The following is a 19,398-nucleotide window of genomic DNA, read 5'->3' on the forward strand; positions in this document are numbered from 1 at the left end:
CGGAAGTAATCATTTTTGTTTTCAGAATAAAAGCACAAGACTATATTTCCTTGTAAATGTAGAAAATTACCCCTCAGTATTTTAAGGTCTGAACAATAAAAAATATATATATTTTAGAGGATTTTTTTACATCTTACAAATGTACTTTTTTTGGTCAGTTAAATAAAAATAATCACTTTTTAAATACTTAAAAGGCAAAGATGTTAAATTATTTGATAATAGTGGCAGAATAAAACTTGCAAATTAAAATAAAACATCACCATAAGTTACCATAAACGTATATTTTACGGAGTCATCCAGTCCATCACTAAAAGATCATGTGAACATGAGCATAATATGTGATCCATTTATTTATTTTTATGTTCAACTGTGAAGCAGCATTTCCTGCACTGACGGTATTAAAGGAGAAGTTAACCCACACAGCAAGTACTGGAAACTAAAGCGTCTTCAGTCAATGTGATGTTCATGAATAAGAGTTTTTACATACTCGTACTCCGGGTGTGCAGAATGTTGTATCCAAGCATGAAAAGTTAAGTGGAAGAAAAAAAGTGTGGAGAAAGGTATAACAAGCAACATCAGAAATGCATGGTTGAAACTGAAGCAATGAAGTACTATAATATAAGTTTGTTTTATTAAATATGCAAAGAAATTGTGAAATACCTAAAAGTTTGATTTGGAAATTGATTTCCTGAAGGAAGTGTAATTATATTTTGCTTATAGCAGTGAGTCACCTTAAAGCCTTAAACATTAAATGTTTTTACTGTTTAGTGGAAGAATGTTTAAGATGTTGCACTTACTGAGTGATAAATACAAACTTTACATTTTTTAGGATACTGAAAAGGATAAAAAGCTATAGGTATTTAAAAAAATAACAATTATCATGATGACTGATTCATGATGACCTAGACGACAAATCTACAATATAAGATTTTTTGAAAGTGGGTTAATCAGGAGTAAGATGGAGACTTTCATCTAAAATATATTTTATTTACCAAAAAAAAACCATAATGTATAATATGTTTTGTGTATACAAAAAAAAAGACCTACCTAACATATATTATGCACAGCGCCATGTTTTCCCAGAAACCAAACACAGCATCCCAGCTATCAAAATGTTGAGTGGTGGTGGAAGTGTTTTATCTAAACTAATTTTGGTGGAGGCAGTTATACCTCAACCTGATTGAAATGCTGAGTCTGCACAAACCTGAATTAAAGTCACATTGTAAAGAAGAGTGAGTCAAAGTTACTCAATTATGAAGTAAAACGCTAATAAATTCATAAAACAACTATTTTGAGCTACTTCCATGGCAAATGGGTTTTTCACACAACACGTTTCTATGCATTTATAAATGTATTTATGGCCTAATCAATAAGAATGTTTTTAACACCTCAGTAATTACACGTAATTACCTTATGTGTAATTGTTTTCAAAATTCTTAAAAAGACTACATCAGTTTTAAAAAAAAAAGACACTCCAGTTCCAAATCCCAACCTTCCAGCAGGTGGCGATTCTGAACAAGTGGGACGATTTTTCCACATAACAATAGAATTCGAGGAAGAACAAACTGACCAATCATGTGGCAGTGACGCCACTGAACGTTTGCTTGGATTTTGCTGAATGTTTGAAACAAGGACGCTTCTTAAAACTAGATGTAAATCTTTACCTTTCCGTTTCAACAGCAACGAAGACGCCATTTTTTTACTTTTTACGACTGGTTTCTCTAAGCAGTATAAAAACAGGGAGAGAAAATGTCATAGCAGGAAGAGAAATAAACTAGCATTTTTATTTAGCAACCGTAGAAGTTAACCGGGTACCAGACGGTTTGAGTGTTGTTGCTTTTGTTACGAAGCGACGTATGTATTGGCTACCAAGATGGAGGTGGCTGTTAAAGGTGAGTTTCACTGTAAGAAAATTAAAAGTGATTGTTTAAAAAATATTGTCTTACATGTTTCTTTAAGGCTGGACAGTTTACTGTCCATCTGTTGTGGGCTGGACAACAGTCTGTTATTGTTTTAATCGCTACAAGTAACATTGGTCTCAGTATTTCGCTGACACAGACTAGTTGAAGAGAGAAAAAGTTACCTTCCTCCCTGGATCCAAAGGCCCAGTTGAGGTGGTTCTGATGAGACCCCTGGGACAGACAGAACTTGCTCTAGAGCAGGGGTCACCAACTCCAGTCCTCAAGGGCTACCATCCTGCAACTTTTAGATTCACCTCTGTTCCAAAATGTCTGAATTTCTTCACCAGCATTCATTCCTCTCTGCAGTAGGCTGGAAATGAGCAGTTTATGTGATCCAGGTGTGTTTGAGCAGAGACGCATCTAAAAGTTGCAGGACGGTAGCCCTCGAGGACTGGAGTTGGTGACCCCTGCTCTACAGTCTCTTCCGGTTTGGGATCCACCAGAATACACTGCAAAGTTTACTTGGAAAGATCTGTGTCTGGTTTCCTTTCTTGGACCTGTTATCCTGACAAAAACTGGATGAAAGGTTTGGAACAGAAGCAGAAAGAAAACCATAGTAACTCTGAAACATGGTGATGGCAGCATTACGATCTGTGGTTACTTTTTCTCTGGAAATGGTGCTTTTAATGAAGGCAGATGCTGTTATCAAAAGATGGTTTCTGTGAGTGACAGAAACAGAGTGAGCGTATGGTAAATGCTGAAACTGATGTAAAAGTTCCTTCAACAAAGAATTAATTTAATACTATGCCCACTATTGCAACCAGGTTACATTTACTCCTTAATAAAAACCAGTTTTTGAATGATAAAAATAACACAGGGTTTGCTCTGTTAAAGTTAAAACAACTGTCAACATGATTTGTCATGGTTTCATTTTTTTTTTAAATCCCCAAATTTAAAACGGCAGTTTGCACACTTTTGAGAGCAACAATAGAGATGTTTAAACCTGTTCTGTGGAAGTAATATCAACAAAAAAAAGAACTGAAGCTCTTGACAAGAATATTTAAGTAGAATGGAGTAATTAGGACCTTTATAGATTGAAAGAGAAAACAATTAAATAACAAAAATTGACCATGAGTGGGAGGGGGAAAATTATTTTTAGATTAATTCCACATATTTACAAGAAAAAAAACGTGGATACTCTCTGATGTCTAAAAGCTGCAAAGTTATGACAATGAAACTAGTTTTCCATGATTAAAGGCATACATTTAAAACAAAGATTTCTGGACATTGTACAGTAAACTTTAACATTTACTGAGGTTATAAAGTCAGACATTTGCAACCAAATCTTGGAAATCCTCTTGGACTGAAGGGATAAATTTAAGAAATAGGAATCTGGAAAAGTAAGTGTAGATCCAGGGTCAGAACAACATCTGACTTTGTAAAGCATACGGAATAAACGCCTATGACTGAGAGGAAGAAGTTGCAATATGGCTGTATCAAATTTACACGTTTTCCTATAATGTTATTTTTGTAAATATTTTAAATGAATCTCAGAATTTCTCGCTTTTTTTGGCAAAATTTTACTCCTCTATTTACTCTAAAATGTCCCTACTGCCCTGTTGTATCTAAGGAAACTGGCTCCCTTGTTGAACCAATTTATAAAATTCCTGACTGACCAGTATGACGTCACAGAATATATCTCAACTTTCATGTTGGAGAGTGTTCTGCTTATTTCTTAATTATCGTATTTGTGTTTCCAGGGAGAGCCAAAAGGAAGCACCTGGATGCGCAGGAATGTGACGAACTGCAGCGCAGCGAAGACGGCACAGACGCTCTGACCAGACGCAACGCAGCGCAGGGCAGGCGAGACCCCAACTGGGGCCTTTACCCCAGAACCCCCACAAAGCAACGGCGGAAAGGTAATGCACTCCAAACTATGACCATGTGGAACAGATATGGGGATCAATAAACAGTGGTGGTAAAATAATAATAATAATAATGAATTGCTACTGTCAAGTTCCGTTTAGGAAAATCTTTTGATTGAACCAAATCTGTTCTTGTCTTCCCTATTTGTGAATTTAACTTTATTGACTTCAAACTGTATAAATAAACTGCTGAGGTTTCAAATTTCAAAATAACATGAATATCCATTAAGTAGAGATGGACAATAAATTGATTTTAGGGATTAATCAAATTTTTGTGTTTTGGAGGATTTAATTTTTGGATATTTGTTTTTTTTGGCCAGTGTGCTTCTATAGCTCAGAGTGATGCCAGGACGGCCATCTTGTTTCTTTGTAGCTGGCCTTTGATAGAATTTCAAGACGTTTCTGGTGAACCAGTGTCTTTGTTCTGCTAACATTATGACTATATTCTAGTAATTAACCAAAGATTCTCATAGCCTGGCCCTCATACTCTGTCTCACAACTAAAGCAAAGATTAATTGAAATAAAAGCTGCTTTTTCAAAATAATTTTGGTCATGCGTAACGTCTACTTTTAGTAAAAGAAAACGAGACAATAAAAGATTAAAATTGGATCTAGCATGAAACATTTGAGATTTTATTTTTAAGATTCGTCACCCAGCCCCACCTCTAAGAGAGACTGTTTGCAAAACTACACATAAACACTGACCCTTGTATTGAGCCATATATTTTTATTTCACCTAATTATGTGACTCTCACAAAAAAAAAAAAAAGAAGTTCTCTACTCTTTTCCATCATTTTTCAGGTCCGTTTGTTTTAGGAAGTCCATCTGGGCAGCAGAAGGCCATTCATGACTTTTTCTCTGTAACAAAAGTTATCAGCTCGAGTCCGCACAAATCCTCCGCCATGCCCTCCACATCGACGCACAGAGCGGGGTCGGGGGTCGTATTCGAGGATGACGACGAGGACGACGACGACGTTAGCTTGTTGGCCACCCCGACTGCAGCCGAGGTCATCGCCGAGGACGAGGACGAGATTGACGACGACAGTCTGTTAGCTGCTGAAATGTTGCCAGAGAAGGTTTCCTCTGCCGATGCCCGTCTGCCAGAGGCGGACTATCTGGAGGGAATGACGGCGGAGATGTTCGGAGACGACGAGGACTTTGACGACTTTGAGGAGGAGGAAGTGGAGGTGGAGCCTCTTCCAGATGCCCACTTTGGGCTCCTGAGCAGCGACAAGGTTCTGCTGCACCCGCAGGGCTGCGTGGGCGACCTCCCGGAGGAGGTGCTGAGGGAGGTGCTGTGTCTGGTTCCCGCCGCCGACCTTTATCGCAACGTCTGCCTGGTGTGCCATCGCTGGAGGAACATCGTTCTGGACCCGAAGGTGAGACCAACCGACCCGAACCTGAACCGGCAGCAGCAGGTTCTCTTATTGTCAAGTCACATTTCAGCAACAGCACAGTTCAAGCTCCTCCTCTGGGCTGTAGCTTCTGACCTTTCACCTCACAGACCAGCCCTACCCCAAGACTCCCCCACTCAACTCCTTCAGACTAGCCAGCAGCAATTAGCAAACACCTGGTGGCACTGAGCTCATTTTGTGCTCATCATCTGGAGGTAAAAATGTTACAGGGTTAAATGAGGAGCCATGTTGTGATGACATCCTGAAGGTGGAGTTTCTTAAAGAGACAGAGGCCCAATTTCAAAGTGTTAAATTACAAATTCAAATTTCTTTTAAGTCAAATTAGATATATAGAGCATTTTTATTACAACTGAACGTAACATACTTACTTTATTGTGCTATAAAATGGCACCATGTGCCTGGAAAACACTCACCAATACCGTCCTTTAAACTTACTAGCATATTTTATAGATTCTACTCCCAAAAAACTGTGTAAACGTTCCACCGCTCTGTTTCCCAGTTTGTGCCTTTCAAGAAGCAATACTTCCGCTATATGATGAAAGAGAAGGAGACGGTGCTGGAGGTCTGCTCCACTCTGAAAAACAGCAACATCACCTGCCCTGCACCTTCAGAGCACAGCATCCGAAACCTCGTGGTGTAAGTCTCACCCGTCAGTGTCGTTTGGGATCAACTGTGGCAGGTCTTGTACATGTGTTCCAGTTTATTTTAATGTTTTAGTTTTTTTGCGTCGTTCAGGCTAATGGCTCAGCATAAAGTCGGCGAGCGCGTGAAGCCAGACGACGTCCTGAGCTGCGTGAAGAAACACCGGCTCTTCCCTCAGGCCGAAGCCGCCATCAGGCTTCGCATTCCTGACATCCAGAAGTTTCTCCCCCTTGGCATTGAGGTACGACTCCGTTGCAGGTTGAGGAGCCGGTTCAGATCTTTACGCTGTGAACCCGACTGGCAGGGTTTCTGTCTGACCTCCAGGGTCCCAACCCGTACGCAGCCATGGCGGTTATATTGGTCCTGAGTGAGAGCGTGGGCGACGTGCAGGCCTTGGTCTCTCTGCTCTCCGGCTGCATGTCGCTGACCACCATCACAGAGTATCTGAGCCACATGGCCATGATGCTGCTCGCTTTGGAGAGGAACAAAATCAAGATTGGCTACAGGTGAGACCAGCAGGTGGTGGTGCTGATGGTCAGATGTGGTTCTGCTCAGCCTGACAATAATTTATTTAAATTTTTTTCTCCCCTTCTGTCCTCTCAGGTTACACTACAACATCTACTACGTTCTTTACTTGCTGGAAAACGGTCCATTTTCTACCAATTCTAACCAGAACGGGTGAGTCCAAAGGACACTGGCTTTTATTAGCACTTAATATGAAATATATAATAATAATAATTCTAACTGTTGTTGCACAATATATGGGAATTAACATCTGTGTCGGCTGGTTTTAGTTATTTATTTTAGCATATAAATATCGATCCGATAAGTTAAACTGCCTATCCACTCAGCACCAATAAATAGTCCCCTACAGTCTTTTTATTTTTTACTACAGTGAAATTTGCAAAAAAATCTCCATACATGCACAAAGGAACCTATTAATAAAATTCAAACTGTGTCCTAACTTGTCTGTGTGAAATCTCAAGAGGGTTTTAAGAGTTTCTGACTTGTGTCTTTGTGTGTTTGCGGTAGACTCCCTCAGATTCATCTCACGAGAGAACAGCAGGAGATCCTGAGCCACAACGTCCAGGACGACCACGTGGTCAAGATAGTAGCGTTTGCAGGTATTGTTTCTGAGCGTTGTTTGACTTTTTCAGTCTTAGCCTCAGGCGTCTGCAATAAAGAATCGGTAACGTGAAAATCATGACAGAGCACCGCTTTTCAACAGTTGGTTGGTTTAAGTAGTTGCGTTTCCACTGACGATATGACTATGCAATTTGACATTTTGAAAATAAATTTGCTTAATGGAGACACAGCAATTTAGGAAAAAGTTTTATTTATTTTTTTTGTTTTTTCGATAAAAAAAAAAGTTGGTGCGAGGATGAGGTGGGGTTTATTTCATGGAACTCCAATGGAAACATTTTTTTCGCCTCACACAAGTCACATGATCAATAACCGGATGTTGCCACTGGCACAAACTGAACTTACAGCCTGAACAAACTTATTCACGTGTGATTTTCATTTCATTTCTTATTTAATGGAAACTTTGCAAGTGCAAAATTTTGCCTTTTTGACGTTAGTGAGACCATTGACAAAGTTTTTGCACACGTTTACAATAGAATTACGTGAGGAGTTAGTTTAGACCATTTGGTTCATATATTATCTTAATCCAGTCAGGAAAGTAATTGGTGACAAATAAGCCAGAAGAAAATAATAATTTAAAAAGGTTGAGCTTTTTAATACCACAAGTTAAGAACATGGTGTTATTATTCCAACAAAGTGCTGCAGTTTCTGCCCTTTGATTTGTTTGGCACTTTGACACCAGGGGGCGACCTTTCTCTTTTGGTTCAGTCCTACAGTATGTTGTCCTTAGAGCAGCAGAGCTATTATAATGAAGCTTGATTCACTGTGAAATATCATCAAAAGTGAATTATTAAACCTATATTTAGGTTTATTAAGCTAAACCTAAATATAAACTCTCAAAATAAGTTTGTTGAATTAGAATAGTATCAAGACTTAAAAACTGGCAAGACGTTTTTAGCTCTCTATAGTCCTCTCCTAGTCGCAATACTGTTTTTTGTTGTTGTTGTTTTTTTGTGACACAGGCACGGGGAAAACGACCACGTTGGTGAGATACGCCGCTCAGCGTCCGCACCTCCGCTTCCTCTACGTGGCGTTTAACAACTCGGTGGCCTCCGAGGCCCGACGGCGCTTCCCTCCCAACGTGGACTGCAAGACGGCCCACTCCTTGGCCTACAGCGACGTTGGGAGGAGGTGAGGAACCTGTTCAGGGGGCGGCGGGTTGCTGCTGCACGTTCATGAACCGGATTCGGTCGTCTCGGTCTTGTGTAGACAGGCGTCACTTACTGACTGCACTGTCGCGCTCTGCGTCGCAGATATAAAACTTACGAGAAGCTCACCTTCAACGTGAAGCCGTTCTCCATCAACCTCGCCCTGACTCCTGGAGCCGGAGGGTACAGCAGGGCCAAAGTGGTGACCACCATCCTGAACGCCTTCATGGCCTCGGCGGACCAAACCATCGGACCCCAGCACGTCCCCTATGACTACGCAATCTGCAAGGGCCACAGGAAAATAATAGAACCCGACGAGCAACAGGTAGACGCTTACACCGCTTTCGCTCTCCTGATGAATACATCTGTGACGAAGTGTTAACGTTTTCTTTTGTACTTCTAGTTTTTTATCGCCGAGGCAAAGGACATCTGGAACAAAATGAAGGACGTCAGAGAGAAATCAAAGCAGGCCTACTACATGCCTCATGATGGTACGGCGTCCACAGCGGAAACGTATGGAAGCTAAAGCATCTCAGGTTAAAACTGGACTCTTTGTTGCCTAGGTTACCTGAAGCTGTGGCAGCTCAGAGACCCAAAGCCCTGCCTGACAGACCGATACGACGCCATTTTTATCGACGAGGCTCAGGACTGCACACCAGGTACTGTGGATTCATTGGCAGATGGCCTCATGGTCGCCCGGTTTCGCCCGTGGTTTTAAGAGCTCTGTTCCTCCGGTCAGCCATCATGGACGTGCTGCTGGCCCAGCGCTGCGGGAAGATCCTGGTGGGAGACCCCCACCAGCAGATCTACACCTTTAAAGGAGCAGTCAACGCCCTGCGCGCAGTTCACCACACACACATCTTCTACCTCACTCAGGTACAAGCTAACAGTCTGGCTCTTCTCATCATGCACTCAGATTGACTCAGATTTGCACGGATTCCAGCGGATGAAAGCTTTTCTGATTCCAGTCCCGTGTGTACAATTGTATTCTTTAAAACAATGATAATGATAATTGCTGCGAAATTAATTACTCGATCCAACCAGTTTGGTTTCCTTGGAAGGCAAACTTTTCCTCCAATTGACAGAATAAACTGAACTTGACCACATAGTTTAACTAAGAACTACATTTATTGTGAATTGGGACTGAATAAATGAACTGAATTGAATTGGGTAGATGACACAAACATATGGGAAAACTAAAAGAAATGTATAAAAGGAGCAGGCTATGCTTTATTTACAATAATTTAACACCAGGTATTTTCCTCCCACTGCAGTTATCCACTATGTATTGATCCAACACATAAAATCCCTGTAGAATATAAGGTTTGTGGTTCAATGGGTGTGAATACTTCTGTAAAGTTTTAATGTGAGAAAGTAAGCTTACAAAAATGGTGGTTATATTTTTTCCTCAAATAATTACAAACTGCTTTTATATTTACTCAGATTTTTCTTTTGAATAATATAAAAAATCAGGTGTAGAATAAGTGTGTAGATCACAAATTAGTCTGACTATTTTGAAAGTTTTATCTTCAACCCCTGAGGATGAAGTGTTAAGACTGACTTTAACTTGTTTATTTAGAAAATTTGTGAATCTGATGAGCGGCCATGTTAACCGGTTTTCTAATTAAAAATAACTCGCACGCTTTTTTAAAAAGTTTACTCATCTTTAGCGTTTTGCAGCTGAAAAGCGTAAAATCACGCTGTGTGTCTGGTCCAGAGCTTTCGGTTTGGAGCGGAGATCGCCTTCGTGGGCGCAGCCATCTTGAAAGTCTGCAAGGGGGTCAAGAAGATTCTGGTTGGAGGAATGCAGAAAAGTAAGAGCTGCAGAGGCTTGTCTTTAACAGAAGAACAGCTGAGAGTTTGTTTTAGGCTTTTACTTAAAACTGCAACTAACTAACAGTTATTTTAGTGATCTATGATTCTGACGATTAATCTGTTAATTGGATTTTAAAAAATTGCCACATTCTGCAGATTTTGCATTTATAATCACTTATGTTTAGTTGATGCAATATTAGAAATATGTCAAGAGACGCAAATAATCAAATAGTTCAAGTCCTTTATTAAGTAAGAAGATAAACATTTTATTAAAATGACTGACAGTATAGGACTAATCTGTTAACTATTTTTCAGCCCTACTGATTAATAATTGGATAGCAAAAGGTACTTAAGAGGAGATTTAAAAATGTTAATCATGATTAATCATGATTAATTGCATTGCATCATGATTAATCGTGATGCAACATGATTGATCATAATGCAACATCATTCATCTTGATTAATCGTGATGTGACATAATTAAGCATGACGCGACATGATTAATTGTGATTAATTAATCGTTATTAATCATGATGCAACATGATTGATCATAATGCAACATTATTCATCCTGATTAATCGTGATCAATTATGTTGCATCATGATCATTCATGATGCGACATGATTAATCATGATTAATCGTAATGCGACATGGTTAATCGTGATCAGGCACGACTAATCATGATTAATCATGGTGCATCATGATCAGATTCTACTGTTAATTTTCCAGGTGGTGTGTGTGATGAGATGGCAGAGAAAGCCCTGGAGGCTATGAAGAAGGGCGAGAGCTGCAGCCGGGGGAAGATCGGCGTCCTGTCTCGGTGTAACCTGGGCGTCTTTAAGGGCGCCGTCCAACTTACAGACGCCAACCAGCAGTGCCGGATCCACTTCATCGGTGTGAGTGTTTACACCCACGCACACAGAGAGGATTTAAAATAGAAAAGAAAAGTGGTCAATGTAAGCTTTCACTTCCATCTAACAGGGAGTGAAAAACATTGGGCTGGAGAAGATCATGGACATCTACCATCTGATGACTCATGCAGGGCAGGAATCCAAAAGAAGAGGTCAGTGTCCAGTCATATAAAAAAAGAAAAAATCTTTTCAAGCCGATGAGTAAGTTTGATTTACTTGGGTATTATAATAAAAAATAAAATAAAATAATAATAATGTTGAAGAACATTGCAAAAATACTGATTCGTACCGTGAGAGAAAATAAACCGGAGGGCGCAGCATCCAAACACTAAAATTATCCCTCATAAAAAGGACCAGTTGAGACTAAAGCACCAGACTGAAAACTTTTGCCGGGTGATAAATTCTCCCACTAATGATTGCGATAAACGACAATATTGCCATTTTGAGACCATTTTCAAGCAATGTATTGATACGTTTGCCCTCTCAAAGTGAACTTTAATTTTGACACTTAACACTGGAACTGGAAGACATTTTGAAAATACTAAAATAAAACACGAGAGTCAAAAAACATAAATAAAATTGAACTAGAAACCACACACAACCAAAACTACAGATGAAATAAATGATGTCGTCTCTGTAAACAAAATTGCCCTTCAATAAGTATGACTCATCAGAATGGAAATAATCAAGCTAATTTTAAGTTATGATGCGTTTGAATGATTCATTGATTTACGCGACAGATGAGGAAACCATAAATGGTTTTCTTTCTCAGTTGTCCGTACTTTAGATTACGGACAATCTCAGTTAAATACTTTGAAGTTTGCGGGTTTACAAAAGAAAACAAAAAAAATGATTAGACAGGGTATGAATGCTTTTACAAGGCGATGTGAGAGTAAATGTTTACCTTCTGATGCCCTGTCAGCCATCAAAGACCCCCTCATCCGGACGTTTTTCTCAAGCAAGAGGGACCCCTACTTGATCTTTAAGGACTACATCATCCAAACTGAAGACAAGGAGCTGGACGGGAAGCTCAGCATCGTGGAGAAATACAGAGAGCGCATCCCAGAGCTGGTGGCCCGTCTCAAGGCGTGCGCAGAGACCGACTTCCACCAAGCAGGTATGCGCCAACTCCAACACGGAGTGGACGGCGACGGGTGTTTTCTTCAGAAAAGTAGCCACTTTGCGACTCTTTTTTTTCACCCTGCAGCTTGATTTACTTAAGGTGTGATTAGAGTAAAGCTGATACCAGATGATAAAAGGTCGTGGTCTGGACGAAGGAGGCGGTGGGTTTTAGAAGCTTGGCTGATCCAAGCGTCTTTTGTGACGTGGAACTCCTGTAGGAGGTTTTTATTGTCACGGTGTATCACCTGAAGGACAACCTGCTGTTTCTGTTTTTCCATTCAGTCTTACGGAAATGAAAAACAAGCTATTGAAAATGTTCAGAACTTGCGTCTGTCCATTTTTCCTTCATTGTTTTAGCAAATATTTCAATTCTGCAACTAACGACTATTCTAGTAATCGATTCTTCTGACGATTAATCGGGCGTTTTTTAGGGTACACTGCAAATGTTTCTTTTAACCACTTAAGCTTATTTTATACAATATAAAAAAAAAGAAAATCCAAGAAAATGAATAACTTGATTCCTTTAAGTAAGAAAATAAACATTTAATTGTCTAGAATGCAGTAACAGTATGTGGTGGTCTTTCAGCAAATGGCATGTTTTAGAGTCTGTATACTCCAGTGAGCGATTAATTGATTACTAAATTAGTTGATGATTATTTCAATAATCGATTAATCATGATTAACCTGATTAATTGCCTTAAGCCATATTTTCTCTGCACCCAGACTTTATTGTTGGAACTGTCCACAAGGCCAAAGGTCTGGAGTTCGACACTGTGATCGTCACCGACGATTTTGCCAGCGTCCCCGCTTCCGGCCACAACCTCTGCCGCATTCAAGACTTCTCTTTTTGTACGTTTCCTTCCCCCTCACACACACATACTCTTTCTTTTGGAAAAAATAAACATTTTATGATGAGCTGTCCTACTGATTGCGCTCGTTTCACTTACCTCCGCAGCTAAGATTCCAGACGACGAGTGGAACCTGTTGTATGTGGCGGTGACTCGTGCCATGTCCTCCCTGGTTATAACTAAAAACATCCTCCGGATTCTCACTGTGGCTGGGGTGGGATATGATCACACAGTACATTCATTACACCCACTGTCTGCTCACAGTCCTCGCAAAGTAGCACAGTCTGTTCAAACCAGAGGTTGCGTTAACTGAATATTTTTCGTATTTTACCGGTTATTTTGTTAAACGACCGGAAAATTTGAACCCCGTCTGTCATTTGACAGGTTATACACCCTTGATTGGTGCACATGGACAGACATTACAGACTTTACGCAAAGAGTTCATCACAGAGGTAACTAAAATCAATTAATAAAAAAATCCTTTCTGAATATCATCTCATGGACTCTGAACTAAATGCGTCTTTCTGACCGGGAGCTGGTAGCGCTTTGGAGCATCTGGTTAAGAAGCGCATTCCAAAGCTTTTGTAGAAATGGCGCCTTTAATTCAAGTCTCTATTACAAACCAGATAAAACTAAAGAGAATAGAACGCTGTGTTAATCCATTTATAATGAATGAGACTTATTTATTTCCTCAGGCAGTTTGTCTCTTGAGGAAATAAATGACGATGCCGAAGTTAATTAGACCATAGCATGCACAGTCCACTGCACAACCAAGGAGGATGCAGCTTTGCCGCTGTGAAAATTAAACTTAAATCATCCTGCAGTTTTAACAAATGGAGCCTTCTGGGTGCACATTACCCTCCCGCACCCAGGAGAGCGGCATTCTGGAGTGCGGAAGATGTAGCATCTGTCCATTTCGGAGAAGTGAAACCACACAAAAAATAAATAAATAATCCCGGTAAAAGTGCATGCCCGGCCCGCGCACAGGGTAAAAAACTCACAAAGTTCAATTGGTCGGTTTGGATCAGACAGATCCAACTGACTGATGAACCAGCGCAGATGCGACCAGGAGAAATTTGTGAAGTACTGTGCGTTCAGACCCCGGCAGGTGAAGTAATTTAAGTGGAGTCGTTTAATTTCAGTTGTTATAAGTTAGTGGTTTGTGTCACTATGGATGAAAAATTTAGATGCATTTATCTCTTTTATGTGTGATGGGATCTGGATTCACAGTTCAACTAGGTGAATATTAACTAAACCGCATAAATAACCTATTTCAATATGATTACAGTTTGACTGGTAAAAATAGTACATGATCGATTTTAAAAAATTTTGTCTGTCAAGATGACGGATAACAAAAAAGTCTAGCGCGACCTCTGGTTCAAACATCCACTTTTACATCCCCATTTCTTCCTGTTACTCTGATACTCAATGTTCATCATATCATGATGGTTCTAAATTAGTAAAATACAAAGTTTTCACAAAGCATCATTAGGCATCTGCTTCTGGACATTTTGCTAAGCAGCCATCAATGTTTCAGTTTAAAAATAATGAAGAGTTTTGATCTCTGAACATAGCCAAGAAGAAACCCAGATGTAAGATGGACATGATCCATAGTATCTTGTTAAAAAATAAATTTAAAAAATGCTAGCTAGCTGTCCAGCTAGTTAGCTTGCTAGGTTCCTAGTTCTCTATTTTGCTGTCTAATCTAGCTAACTAGCTATCTAGCACTCTTAAATTATTAGCTCTCTAGCTAGCTCTCTATTTATTAAGCTCTCTATGTATCTAGCTATCTAGCTCTTTATCAATCTTGCTCTATATATTTCCTCCCTCTCTATGTAGCTAGCTATCTGAAATTAAAAGCAAGCTATTGATTTTGTAATTAGTATTTGCCATGTTGCAGTATAACAGGGAGAGAATGTTTGGAGATTTTTCTTACTGTGCTTTTAAACCGTAAAAAACAGGGAAATCACAGATGATATCATGAGGTTCTGGCCCACATCTGAGTCAGCAGGAGCCAGATCTGTTTTTAATTCAGCTCCTCAAACCAACTGCTTCCTTATAAAACTGTATGGAAAATACCGCACTACGCAACTGGACACCTTTGTTCCTTTTAAAAGAACAAACACCGCTCAAACCACAGCAGAAGTACAACATGAAAGCTTCTGAAGTTTCAACCCTCCAACTTGTTCTGATGAACTCAGCTGCAGGTGTGGGACTGTGGCATGTTTTCATTGGTTAAGCTCTTCATGCTGTCTGTGTGTGTGTGTGGGTGGTGGCCTGCTGCATTGGTGCAGAACGACAGCGGTGTAAAGTGCAACTGTGGTCTTATAATCTTCAGAGACAACCTATTTCAGTGTGGATGGTGTTTTTAGTTGATTTTACAGCCACAAACAGTATTTTGTTGGGATTTATTTGTGGAAGACATAAAATCCATCCATCCATCCATTTTCTATACACCCTTGTCCCTTAGTGGGGTCGGGAGGGTTACTGGTGACATAAAATCCATAATTGAGAAATGAAAATCAAACCATTCATGGATTCATAGTTTCCAATGCTTATTTAACAATTCCAGCGCAGATCTTTTGGGATATGTCTCTATCAGTCTTGTGCATGTAGAGTGTGACATTTTTGCTTGTTCTTTGCAAAATAACTCAAATTCACCAAACATCCTTGTTTGGTAGTCTGTTAACACCAGTTTGTCAGTTTAGCCACAGTTGCTTGTGGCATTTGGCTCTGGACTTTGACTAGGACACTCCAGCATCAGTATGCTTTGATCTTAAATATTTCACTCCAACTCTGACTGTTTATTGTTCCACTGGGAGGTGAATCTCTGCCTCATATTATGAAGAGCAGGGTGATGCACAAGGTTGGATATTGGTACAGTTGCAGTTTAGGGTGCCCACCACACTTTTCAGATTGGTGTTAAAAGAAGAAAAGAAAAAAGTTAAAAACCATATCTAATGTTTCTTCACTTCCTAATTACACACTTGTTGCTGATCAATCTTCTAAAATCCCAATAAGAAACTGAACTTTGTGCTTATAATATGATGAAATGAAAACATGGAAGAAGGAATCCCCACCAAATCCGTCCAGTTGAATTATGCAGTCAGTAAGAGGGTCACAGGAAAAGAGATGCTCTCTCTTTTCCACAGGAAGCTGAGGCAATAAATGATTTCTGTAGAAATAGGACTTGAGCAGAATAACATGAGATTACCTCATGTGATGAGGTAATCTGTCTAATCATTAGACTCCTTCTAGTGGGAAATGTCCAGGCTTTACTTTGTTTAAAAGAAAAATAGGTTGTGAATGCAAACAATCTTATTACGATTAATTGTCTATTAATAGTTTATGAAATTAAAATTAGTTCCAATCGATTAACTAATTCCGTCCGCTTAGACCGCCTTCGGTGTTGTAGTTTGGCCGCCATCCAGCAGAGGGACCCGCTAGTCATCCTGAAGTGGAGCCAGCTGATGCGTATGATACAAAATGGTGGAGCAGTATTGGAACGGAAAAGAGAAATGGTCCAAACACGGCTGTGTTTGGGATGTAAAGTGCACTTTAAGCTGTTCTTTGTTTGAAACATAAACACTCGACAAGCTCCCAAAGTGTCAATTTAAAAGGTTCCTGTTTATTTAGTCCGTATTTACCATATTTTCCGCACTATAAGGCGCACCAGATTATAAGGCGCACCTTCAATGAATGGCCTATTTCAAAACTTTTTTCATATATAAGACGCACCGCTAGGCTTGTCGCGATAAACGATAAATCAATTAATCGCACGATAATTAAAATGAGGTCGATGGGTTTAATTTATCGGCTTTATCGTCTCTTCCTGCCTTTTTTCTTTCTGTTGATGACACTGAATGAAAAAAGGCTCAGCTCCGGTGCTCTCCACTAACCCTCCCTTCCTCATTTCCTTAGTCTAATGTCCAGCGCACACTACACGAGTTGTCGGCCCATTTTCAAAACCTGAGACACACGTTAGCCGACAGAAATCCCAGGTATAGCGGTTCGTATGGTTTCCAGCCACATGGGCACAAAATAATGGCTACAATTCCAGTTAACTAATTTTAAAATCAGGCAATTAATGCTTTACTAGAATCTACCTGAAATGCATGTGACTAGAGTCAGCGTAAAGTCCTGATGAATGAAAATCATTATAACCTATTTATGTCACGTTAACGAAGAACAGCTTACGGGGTTTATCAACTGAGGTAGCAATTTGGCTCCAACTTCTCTCCTCGTCATTTCTATATGCACAAAATGTTGAATAAATATTAATGTTGTTTCCACATATCATCTCCAATGTCTGCTGGACTTCTGGTTACGCCGTGTCAGCTGTTTGGGATTCCCCTCCGTAATTTCCCCTCAGAAAGCACGGAGGAGAATCTGCGCTTTCTGATTGGCTACCTGTCACATTCAGTGTTAAGCTCCCAGTCGGGGAAAACCCCTGATTTAGATCGGAGCGGCCACGACGATCTACCGTAACCCACCACACACTGCAGGATGATCGGTTACAAAATCACCAGCAACAATCTTAGATCGGCCAACAATGTAAGATTGTCATAAGGGGAAAATAGGGTCAAAAAATCGTGTATTATGAACTACTGCATTAGGTAGTCGTATGTGCCCATCTTCTCCATTTAAATCTAGTGATTACTGCAGGGCAATATAGTATACAGACTTCATAATCTGCTCTCTTTGGGTTGAATGCAGTATTTATTTCCACTTTGGCTTTATGTTGTTTAGTTTTTATTCAAGTACGTTTTATGTTAATCCATTTTATTTTTGTTTTTGGTTGTTTTGTTTATTTAGTTTATCAGTTCCAGTGTTATGTGTGCTTCTGAAAATAAAGTGTATCTATGGCAGGAAATCGCATGCATTATTAGTCATTTCCATTAAATCAGTGTCAGAAGGTATTGAAACAATATTATCGTTTATCGCAATAATTTTTTAGACAATTAATCGTTCAGCAAAATTTGTTATCGTGACAGGCCTACGCACCGCATCATAAGGCGCATAGAATAGACGCTACAGTAGAGGCTGGAGTTATGTTATGCATCCACTAGATGGAGCTGCACTTCAGGGAATGTCAACAAAACAGTCCGACTCCGGTCAGCGAGAAGAGCCTTCTGCGACTGGGCCGGAAGGCTCACGGAGAAGGGTGACGAAGGACGATGGTCACCACAGCATGTCGGTGGAGAACGTGGTGCTAAATGACCTGATTCTAGACGGTCGGTAGGTAGATAGGTCAGTCAAACTTTATTAATAGATTACAAACCAGCGTTCTGACAACTATCCCAGCATACACTGCACGCTTCTTGTTCTACGGGCGAAAATGAAGTCGGCGGCTGCTTACTGTAGTTACTAGACCTGTTGTGGCTCAATATTGGTCCATATTATATATGGACCAATATTGCGCCACAACAGGACACCGGATTATAAGGAGCACTGTTGGCTTTTGAGGAAATTGAAGGTTTTCAATTATTATGTATTACCGGAAATACGGTACTACATCTGACACAAAATGAAAACGTAACCATTCATGATATGAAAAGATGGTCGAGCCTCTTGGAACAAGAGAAAACTCTGGTTTTTGGGGAAATGGCTGCTCATCGTTTATAATGGTTTGTTTATCAATAAGATCAATCAACTTTACATTTACATATTAATCGATAACCTGCGTCCCCTTCATCTCTTTAATTCTTAGGAATACTTCCTCAAGTCGAAGATGCCCAGCTCCCTGGCGGTGGGCAGCGATCCTCTGCCGTGCTCCATCTCAGAATGTCCCAACTGCGTCACACCTGGCTCAGCGTTCGTCATGGCCAGACAAAAGATGCAGTGTGTAAGACGACTTAAAATCTTTATTTTTATTTATTTATTTTTGTGGTAGGAAAATTCATGGTAAAAACGTTTTTTTTTTTTGTGTGTGTGTTTGTTTTTTGTTTTTTCTTGCTTTCATTCAGGCCGAGTGCGTGACTAACGAGGGCCCGCTGTGTGAGAGGTGCGTGTGGACCCGCATCGGGCCCACGGCCTTTCTCATGACCGACGACGTCCTCTCCATGGCGGAAATCCCACAGCAGCTCCACGTTCCCATCCACCATCCGTTTTTCCCGGAGCTATTTTTTTGATTTTGTCTCCCAGGAGTGGACATTAAAAACAAACTTCTGTGCAAATACACTTGAAAAACCAGAATTGGATGACTGTCATGAGTGTGTGAGCAAAATTCATGTTTTTCACCAGAGACACAGAACTAATGGTAAGTTTTAACTTTCCCAAAAAAAGAAAAAAAACTAGATTTTTTTAACTTTTGCACATTTTTGCAAAGGAGATTTTACCTTCTTCCTACAATTCTGTTAAGTTAATACAGTGTTGTATGTTTTGTAATGTGTACCTGAAAATTACATTTTCGTTTTCTCTCAATTTCCAGGGTGGGTTGTTTCTTTTCACCTAAATAAGCACATTTTGTCACTACTTCATCTTTGACAGGAAAAACCTGCGTCCAGTAAATCTCACAAATTTGGCAAAG

At 40.0% G+C, this 19,398-nt stretch overlaps 1 protein-coding gene across 2 annotated transcripts; it reads left to right on the top strand.

Moving 5' to 3' along the window:
• The first annotated feature begins 1,559 nt into the window (after nt 1–1,559).
• fbxo18 (F-box DNA helicase 1) lies at nt 1,560–19,292 on the top strand. 2 transcript variants are annotated; one of them, XM_008423335.3, is made up of 21 exons: nt 1,560–1,892; nt 3,662–3,820; nt 4,627–5,204; nt 5,740–5,876; nt 5,976–6,123; nt 6,207–6,388; nt 6,486–6,560; nt 6,915–7,006; nt 7,988–8,156; nt 8,279–8,498; nt 8,577–8,664; nt 8,737–8,832; nt 8,913–9,049; nt 9,891–9,987; nt 10,718–10,884; nt 10,970–11,051; nt 11,822–12,016; nt 12,745–12,870; nt 12,977–13,083; nt 18,580–18,714; nt 18,836–19,292. In XM_008423335.3, exons 1-21 carry the CDS (start codon nt 1,874–1,876, stop codon nt 18,998–19,000), a joined length of 3,174 nt encoding a protein of 1,057 aa, XP_008421557.2. In that variant the 5' UTR covers nt 1,560–1,873; the 3' UTR covers nt 19,001–19,292. The 2 variants fall into 2 exon arrangements, with proteins under 2 accessions (XP_008421557.2, XP_081470109.1); XM_081613983.1 differs by having other exon boundaries at nt 4,696–5,204.
• The last annotated feature ends 106 nt before the right edge of the window (nt 19,293–19,398 follow it).

This window comes from Poecilia reticulata, chromosome 12 (assembly GCF_904066995.2).
Source record: "Poecilia reticulata chromosome 12, P_reticulata-male-v2, whole genome shotgun sequence".
NCBI classification, from domain to species: domain Eukaryota; kingdom Metazoa; phylum Chordata; class Actinopteri; order Cyprinodontiformes; family Poeciliidae; genus Poecilia; species Poecilia reticulata.

Coding starts and splice junctions, on each gene's coding strand:
- fbxo18 (XM_008423335.3), top strand. Junction 8,157..8,278: donor TACAGCGACGTTGGGAGGAG/GTGAGGAACCTG, acceptor TCTGCGTCGCAG/ATATAAAACTTACGAGAAGC. Junction 8,833..8,912: donor GGCTCAGGACTGCACACCAG/GTACTGTGGATT, acceptor TCCTCCGGTCAG/CCATCATGGACGTGCTGCTG.